This window comes from Martes martes, assembly GCF_963455335.1.
Source record: "Martes martes genome assembly, chromosome: 3".
NCBI classification, from domain to species: domain Eukaryota; kingdom Metazoa; phylum Chordata; class Mammalia; order Carnivora; family Mustelidae; genus Martes; species Martes martes.
This window is the reverse complement of record NC_137890.1, coordinates 74,262,242-74,271,295: the sequence shown is the minus strand read 5'-3', so window position 1 is coordinate 74,271,295 and position 9,054 is coordinate 74,262,242. Positions and strand designations below refer to the sequence as shown.

The 9,054-nt window shown below is 52.5% G+C and overlaps 1 protein-coding gene across 1 annotated transcript; it reads left to right on the top strand.

Moving 5' to 3' along the window:
* Window positions 1-1,976: 1,976 nt before the first annotated feature.
* Window positions 1,977-6,925, top strand: PDX1 (pancreatic and duodenal homeobox 1; the record flags this gene model as incomplete). Its single annotated transcript, XM_080798476.1, has 2 exons — window positions 1,977-2,376; window positions 6,480-6,925. 2 exons carry the CDS (start codon window positions 1,977-1,979, stop codon window positions 6,923-6,925), a joined length of 846 nt encoding a protein of 281 aa, XP_080654602.1.
* Window positions 6,926-9,054: the final 2,129 nt, after the last annotated feature.

The following is a 9,054-nucleotide window of genomic DNA, read 5'->3' as shown; positions in this document are numbered from 1 at the left end:
CCAAGCGGAGCTCGCCGCCCGCTCATAACCGCGTCGCCAAGTCAACCCGCGGCGACTTGGCAGATTATCTCCGAGGGTCAACACGCTGCGGCCGGGCAACCCCCCTCCGGCCCTGCCTGCTGATCGATGCGGTCACTCGCGGCCCGGCGATACCGTCTGGTCCTCCGCGGCCGCCGCCAACAATGGATTCATTGACGCGGACGCTCAGAGATTAAGCGCGCGCGTCCCACCGCCTTTTTCTCCCCGGCCCCTAGGGCCCCAGGTGGCCCTTTTCCCTGAAGAAATCGCCGGAACTCCCCACACCTAACCGGCTTCCCTCAGTCGCGAGCGCGGGCACCAAAAAGGCCGGGACTGCGCGCGTCGCCGCCCAGGCGCGGGCCACTGGGTGCTTAGCACTCTTCTAAACGCAAATGCTGAGACGGCACCTGCGTCGCACAAGGCAAGGAATCTGCAGAGAAGTCCAAATTCCCAACTGGTTTTTGGTTCTTAATGAAAAAAAGTATTTCAGAGTAGCGCACTCAAACCGTATGCATTTAAAACCCATATTTCCACAAGGAAAAAATATATTAAAATCTTCCCCGTGAAGGGCTGGATGTAGTCTATGGTTTGGCAAAGCCAGATTGCGGTGATTTCCCCTTAATGATTCCTGGTGGTTCACGTCCCTCTTGCCAAGGCTTTTCTGCAAATGTGTCCAGTTTTCCTAAAACCCTCCATGTTGGTTTGAGGAATGTGGTCCTTTTGGCAGGACCTGGTCCAAGGCCACTCAGAACGCCCTGGGCAAACGGGTCGGCTGCGTTGGTCATGCCCAGGCCAGGGCTTGGGTGCCACCGCGACCCGGAGATAGTCTGTCCGAATCATCTGGTCCTATTTAATCGTCCTATTTAAATGAGGGCCCCAGAACACCCAGAAGTTACCGAACCAATGGAAGCCCCCAGATTGACGCTGTCAGAAAAACGCACCGTTTTTAATTCTTTTCTAAACATTTCCCTCCTCTCTGGGACCTGCCTTATTTCAGTCCGACGCTGGAGTACGGGTTCTCCAGCTGACAGATCCCGGCTGGGTGTCAGGATCCGTGGAAAAGCCATTACGGATCTGGAAACCCCATGCCAACCCGTCCCCTCCTCCCAGCCACAAGAGGTGACGCTACTTCTCCCCGCACCACAGCCGCCACGTTAGGAACTGCACTGAGTTGGCCAAATGAACCTCAATTTCCCATAATCAAAATTAAAATGTCCTTCAGATTAAAAAAATTTAAAAAGCCACTGTGAACGATTCTGAAATTACAGTTTGCACTCCAGAAGTCCCCCGAGCACAGCCACAGATTTAAAAAAAAAATGCAACATGCTGAATCTTTATGTAGTTACCTCACTGACATCACTGTGATTGTGTACAAATTTCATAAATAAAATAAGATCAGCTGCTTCGGGCCTATAGAGGTCGGGTCTGCAAACTTTTTTGACCGTATTCCCTAACAGTTAAAGAGAAATTTAAATACACAGCCTCGGCATAAGCATATTTATAAATTACATTAATGAACTAATGTATTATGTGCATTATCGAACAAGGAAAGTAGATCAAAGTATGATGAGAATATATTTCTATAACTGAATGTAAATCTTCATATTTTCATGGGTGTTCCACTTTACACAGCTCTGCCAGCTGCGCATACAGGTGTGTGCGGTAAACTCAGCTGAAAGAGAAAATTGAAACAAATGCAGGTGCTCTTGGGTACCTGGGCCTTGCTTCTTAAGGCAGTCGGCCAGGCCAATAATGGCCCCAGGCTGAGCCACGTGGGGCACAGCGGAGCCTATGGCGCGGCGGCCGGCCCGACAGTCCTCGCCGGTGGCGGGTTCCCTCGCCGAGCAGAGCGGAGCTGTCAAAGCGAGCAAGGGTGGCGCCGGGAGTGGGAGAGCTGCGCAGCTTCAACTACCCGGCTCCAGCTCCCTACTGCTGGAGTCCAAGACCCGGAGGCAGCCATGAACAGCGAGGAGCAGTACTACGCAGCTACGCAGCTTTACAAGGACCCGTGCGCGTTCCAGCGGGGCCCCGCGCCAGAGTTCAGCGCCAGTCCCCCTGCGTGCCTGTACATGGGCCGCCAGCCCCCGCCGCCACCGCCCCCGTTCCCGGGGACCTTGGGCGCTCTGGAGCAGGGCAGCCCCCCCGACATCTCCCCATACGAGGTGCCTCCCCTCGCCGACGACTCCGCGGTGGCGCACCTCCACCACCTCCCAGCTCAGCTCACGCTCCCCCACCAGCCCGCCGGGCCCTTCCCGGATGGAGCTGAGCCAGGAGCCCTGGAGGAGCCCAGCCGCGTCCAGCTGCCCTTCCCGTGGATGAAGTCCACCAAGGCTCACGCGTGGAAAGGCCAGTGGGCAGGTAAGCCTGGCTCCCCACCCCCTTTGTCCATACCCGCTCTCGAACGGGCTGTCCCTACCTCCAAACCTCCCCAGGACCCTCTACCCGTTCGTGTTCCCAGCCCCTATGGAGCACCCTGGATCAGACTAAACTACATAGGGAGCCAACTAGGCCATCCTACAGAAGTGCCTTTCTGGTCTCATTTGGAGCGTCCTTTCCACTCAGCTCTCCCCCTGGGAACTTAAACCCTTCTTTCCCTGTACACTGAACTTTAACAGCTGCGCACCCGCAGAAAGCTAAAGCCTGGCCGAGCTCCCGGCTTCAGACCCTCTGAATCCTCCTCCCCTGGGGGATTCGCCTGGCCAGGACTCCGCGGAGTGAGCGTCAGAGAAGCCGAGCAGGACTCTGGGATGCTTCCGACCCGGGCCTGGGCGCGCCTTTAGAGTCCCGGGCCCCCACTGGTCCTGGGTGGCTTCATTACGCAATGCAGGCAGTCTCGGAGGCACCGCGTGGATGCAGAAAAGCAGGGAAGACAAACTGCAGCCAAGTTTGCGAAGACGTTCGGCAACCCGGGGTTGGGAGGCTGGAGGGGTGGAGGGGGGGCGGGGGTACTCACCGCAACACCGAGACCTGGCTGCTCAGCCTGGGAGACGAGCCGCTGTGAGAGGCGTCTGCGATGCTAGTTCACTTCTGAACACACGGAAACGTTCCAAGGGGTCTCCCCCGCGCTGCTTCCCAGCAAGTAAGTTTGAGGAAGGAGATGCCCTCCTTGCACAGCCGGTTCAGAGAGGCGTGAGCACTGGATCCCCGTGACCCTAGGCGCCGGCGTGTCACCGAAGGTCTTCCCGGGAGCCCGGAGGCTGAGACGGGTAGCGGCCCCCAGGCCCCTTCCCTGCCGCGAGCTGGCCGCGGCTTCCGACCGCTACACAATGTTATCGCTTCCGTGCCGCGGCCACTTGTGGTCACACCTGCATGGCGCGTAGCTGACTTTTCTCTTCCTTCCAGTAGTCGGGGGGTAGGGAGAAAGAGGCTCAGGAGGGGGCGCGCCCCCCAACCCCAGAGTCCCGTCTGCCCCCGGTGCAGCCCGGCGAGCCTTGTGGGGTCCGGGCTCGCCCAGGGTCCCCGGGGCTCGCCTCTCCCCCTAGTTCACTTTCTCGCGAAGGCCAGGTGTGAGGAGCCGGCGGGCCCGGGTCTGGAGTCAGGACAGGACCAAATTCGGCGGCAGTCATCTCCACGTAGGTCGCAGGCCAAGGGGAGAGGGGAGCCCGACGCTGCCCGGCGCCTCTGCGTACATACGCCGCGCGCGCGCGGCCGCCGCCGGAGGCTGGGGAGTCTTGGGAAATGCGGGATTCTTGGGAGGCGGGAGGACCAGGTCCCTCCACCCAGGGTGGGGGTTGGGGACGCGCATTTCCGGCATTCCCGGCCCTTCTAGGGAGGCCCCACCTGAAACATTCTGAAGCCGGGTAACTTCCCCACCCTACCCTGCTCTGGTGGAGCTTGGGCTCGGCACACCTAAGGAGCCAGACTGTAAAATCCGATGGAAAATTGGCGGTCTTGCCCCGGGATGGGGGGAACCTCGAAAGGCTGACCTCAGGTTGCAGAATCAAGGGAGAGGACTTTACTAGAGCCCTCTGGCCTGCTACAAGTTCAGCCCAGGGGGAAGGGGCCAACCCCCTTTCCTGGACGCTGCCTGTAGGGTGCTCCTGCGGCCTAGAGGTCCTCCCCGAAAACTCTGGAACGAGCAGAGCTTCAAGCGTCATGAACGTGCTTGCCCACTCCTAGTGGGGTTTCAAACCCCTGAGGAGAGTAACGTGATCAAAGGGCTTCTATTTGTAGTACAGATACGAATGCTAACAACAAAACTATAGAAAATTTTGAAAACGTCGACCTAAAAAAACGAACCGCATAAGCCTCGCTAGTGAGCTTGTCCCTAAACCAGCCTCACCCTGCGCCTTACAGAAGGGCGCAGACGTGGGGACTCGACATCTTCTCCATACCACCACCAAAAGCCTCCATACCCTACCAACTTGTCCAGAGGTCTCCTGAGGTAGTGAACCCTGTCCCAGTGGCTCACAGCACCTCCATGACCCCAGCAGAAGAGGGCCAGAGCCCCTAGAGATTGTGGATTGAATTTAAGAATCTTGGAAGGCCTTTTTAACTTTTCCTATAAGGCTCCCTTGCTTCTCTCCCGTGCCCAGAAAAGCTTAGAAGTGTAAGCCTTTGGAGATGCTCCCCAGGACTCCTCTGCTGACTCTGGCCCAAGGCTCAGCCTTGGGTTCTGGGCACCTCCTTTTGACTTGGGGGGGGGACCCTCCCACACAAACACACCTGTACTAGCTTTTCAATTCCCTAAATCTTCCTAACAGTTACAAGAGAAATATCCCAGACTCTGTCCTAAGACAAGCAGACCTAGGCATCTTCCTAGAATGTTGGAACTTAACTCGACCGCAGGGTGCAGTCGGTACCAAGCAGAAAAAGCAAAAAAGCTCAAGGCCTGGAGCACAGCAGCAAACAGCAGGTGTGCAGCGGTTATTTGGGTAATTTGCCGGGCCAGCGGTTTCTTCCGTGCCACCCGGGGTTTGGAGTTGGAATGCCTGAGCCTTTGACTACCACTACCCCGTCCTCCATAGAGCTCTCGGTTCCCCGTGGGAACCCGACCCTTGAGGCTCCCCGCTCACCTTTCCAGCATTTGGAGCTCAGGACGCAGATGTCAGGGCTGACAGGGTCATTCCTCAAGGCCCAGAATCATTTTCGTTCTTCTCCAGGGCAGGGATCCAGCGGAGATGAAAACAATTATAGAGAATTATAGAGAATTTACCAGCTCTTGAGTAGGGGATGATTATGACAATATAACTATATAGAGAGATAACACACGGTTAGGCGTGACAATATATGTCATAAGCTCAGCGTTCTTATTAACTCAAGGTTTTTCACAATGAGGGCTGCACTTATAAGTTGATCGTGAAATCAGTTACCTGGGCCAAGATCTTTTTTAGAAAACGAAATAGTAAAAATAGTTTATAAAAATATTTTTATATATTTACTATTTACTATATATATTTACTATTTACTATTAATACATCTATTAATAGTAAACAATAGTTTATAGCAAATATAAAAATATATTAATAGTGAACTATTGTTTACTATTAATATATTTTTATATATTTGCTATATACTATGTACTATATATTTACTCTTTACTATTAATATATCTTAATAATAGTAGTTTACTATTAATATATTTTAATATATTTTCTATGTATATTTGCTATTTACTATATATATATTAATAATAGTAAACAATAGTTTACTATTAGATAATATCATATGTGGTAAAGGTTGGTTTTATGTCCAGAAATTTTTCTTAGTGTTCAATAATTTATCAGTTGCGTATGTCCTGAATTTTTTTTTGTGTCAGTTCTATGTCAGTGTGCAAACTAGGTAGTGATCTGAAATGTATTCTACTGTGGGTCATCATTAGAAAGCTGTGGTTTTTAAAATTCTTACATTAAATGCATTTGTTGCCTTTGTACAATCCAGTAGGTTTAGATATCTATTGTGTGTGCATTTAAATCACCATCAACCCAAACACTGGCCAGGAGAACCCACTGAAAAGTCACTGGTTGACAGAGCCCAGGACTTGCTCACAGAGAGAGGCTGAGGGCATGCACAGCTTTGACCTCTAAGAAAAGGCGACCTTGGGCCCCTGGGTGGCTCAGGTGGTTAAAAGTCTGCCTTCAGCTCAGGTCATGATCCCAAGGTCCTCAAATGGAGCCCTTAGTCGGGCTCCCTGCTTGGTGGAGAACATGCTTCTTCCTCTCCCTCTTATGCTCCCCCTGCTTGTGCTCTCTCTCTCTGTCAAATAAATAAATAAAATCTTAAGAAAAGAGAAGAAAACAAAAAAAAAAAAAAAAGGAAAGGAAAGAAAAAATGGGCAACCTTTACAAGAGAAGGGCTGCAGGAGCCCAGGCTGAGCTCTGGGATAGGAGGTTGCGCTGGGTGGTAGGAGTACCTGGGAGGACCAGGGCTCCCAGGATTGGGGCTGAAGTGTTGGGTTTCGGGGTTGGGGCAGGAGGGGCCAGGGGTCCAGGGACCACACTCACGTGCCCTGTCGCCCACAGGCGGCGCCTATGTTGCAGAGCCAGAAGAAAACAAACGGACACGTACTGCCTACACGCGTGCGCAGCTGCTGGAGCTGGAGAAGGAGTTCCTATTCAATAAATACATCTCGAGGCCGCGCAGGGTGGAGCTGGCCGTCATGCTGAACTTGACCGAGAGACACATCAAGATCTGGTTCCAAAACCGCCGCATGAAATGGAAAAAGGAGGAGGACAAGAAGCGCAGCTGCGGGCCAGCGGCTGGGGGTGGCACCGATGCTGACCCGGAGCAGGACTGTGCAGTGACCTCCGGTGAGGAGCTGCTGGCGCTGCCGCCGTCGCTGCCCCCCGGTGGTGCTGTGCCGCCCGCTGTTCCCGCCGCCGCCCGAGAAGGACGCCTGCCGCCTGGCCTTAGCACATCACCACAGCCCTCCGGTGTCACGCCCCTGCGACCTCAGGAACCCCGATGAGAGATGGGGGCTCCTCCTGGCCAGGCGGCTTCAACCACTGGGAAAGAGGGGGAGCAGTGGTCGGACCCTGGGTGTGGACAACCAGCCCTGGCCCCCTGGCTGTTCAAGGAGCCTGGAACTGCCTTGGCCACCCCGGACGGAAGGGGAGAACTCGAGTTCTCAGGCGCCTGTGCCAAATGGGGTGCCGTGGGGAGACACTGGCAGACCTTCTGGAAGGAGAAGAAAGGTTTTCTGTAATATCTGGGGCCTCTTCCGGTGATATTGTTGGACTGGCGACATCTGCGGCTGCTGTGCAGGTCCTAGCACTCCAGAACCATGGACCTCTTTAGAGAAGCCAGCTCTTCAAAAGACCACAGAAACTACAAGCTGGAATGCTCCCCAACACACTGCAGGCGAGCTAGATGGAGGGCCTTAATCTGTCCTGAAACAGAGCCGATTTTACTCAGGCTTCTGCCTTAAAGCTTAGAAATAATTGAAAGGAAACTTCTAAGGTTTCAAAGACCTAGTAAAATTGATGCCCATGAAATAGAGTAATTCCTCCTCCACTTCCTCCTCCCTTTGTCTTCCTTTTCCTTTTTTAAAATTCTTTTTAGCGTAGCCTCATACTTCACCAGCTCACCTCGTTCTGTCTGCATCTCTTTCCTCCAAAGAAGAGGATATCTTGCAAGGGCGGCTTGGGCAACAGCAGAGCTGGAATATAGAGGCCTTGCCAGAGTCCCTGTACATCCAGAGGGCACTTAGGAGATGAGTCTAGAGCAAGAGATTGGGGGGGGGGGAGATACCCCCACACACCCAGCCATCACTAAACTGAAGCTATTTGGAACTTTCTTTTTAGGATGTGGATTTAGTTGCTAGTCTCAAAGACAGGACAGGCTGTATGAGAGTCGAGCAGCATGGCCTGACCCACCTTGGGAACTACTCACAGAGACGGTATGATTCCTGCAACTTTAGAAATGGTGAACATGTACGTGGTTGGGGAGTTTGAAAGCTGGTTATTTTTATTTAAAGTTATAAAATTACCGAAGAGTTCTTTACAACCAGGTCTGTAGTTTCCACGTCAGTTGCTTGTTTCAGGGTCTGGGCCTTGTGTTCAGCTGGTGTTTGTGGAGAACAATTAATAAATATGGATGACATGGAAAAGAAATGCAAACCGATTTCCCTCGCTTTGTATCAGATTTTCTTGCCACTCAATGATTCCATTTCTTTCTTTCTTTCTTTCTTTCTTCCTTCCTTCCTTCCTTCCTTCCTTCCTTCCTTTCTTCTTCTTCTTCTTCTTCTTCTTCTTCTTCTTCTTCTTCTTCTTCTTCTTCTTCTTCCTCTTCTTCTTCTTCTTCTTCTTCTTCTTCTTTTATTAAAGCAGCATTTATGTGCTTGGTACTAACCAGGGAAGAGGGGGCAATTTGCTTCAGAAGAGTCTCCACCCCGGGAGCCCAGAGGCCAGCAGTGTTTTGTATTAGGGGCAAAGAGGCCCCGATTTAGTTGGCTTCCCATCTCTGGGGCCCCCTGCTCCTCCCTCTGCTGCGCACGGAAAGGCACCACTTGAGCGCTCCCACCCTTGCCGGCCATTGCCTCATTCCCAATGGTCACTATTACTGTCTTTGCAAAGAGGTGGCAGGTCTTGTTCTTGTTTTGTCGTTGGTTTTGCTTTTGTTTTGCTGTTTTTGTTTTTTGAGAGAAAGAAACTGAGTCCTAATGCCCCACCCAAGTAAAGGAAGCCCCATCAACCAGAAAGGGGGACTTTCTCATCAATGAGATACCTCACTGGGGAGACGATGACCTTGCCCTGCAGCTTTGCCACTGGGCTCTGGAGTCAAGCAAATCTGCCTTCACACCTGTGTCCCTCAAATACCAACCGGTGACCTTGATAAAAATTATTCAAATTCCTGTGCCTCAATTTCCCTATCTGCAAAGTGGAAGTAAATACGACATCACAGAGTTGTGAGATTGAAACCGAAGAACGCATGTAAAGTGTTGGTTTGTTTGTTTGTTTGTTTTTTAAGATTTTGTTTATTTATTTGACAGAGAGACACAGCCAGAGAGGGAACACAAGCAGAGGGAGTGGGAGAGGGAAAAGCAGGCTCCCTGCGGAGCAGGGAGTCTGATGCAGGGCTGGATGCCATGACCCTGGG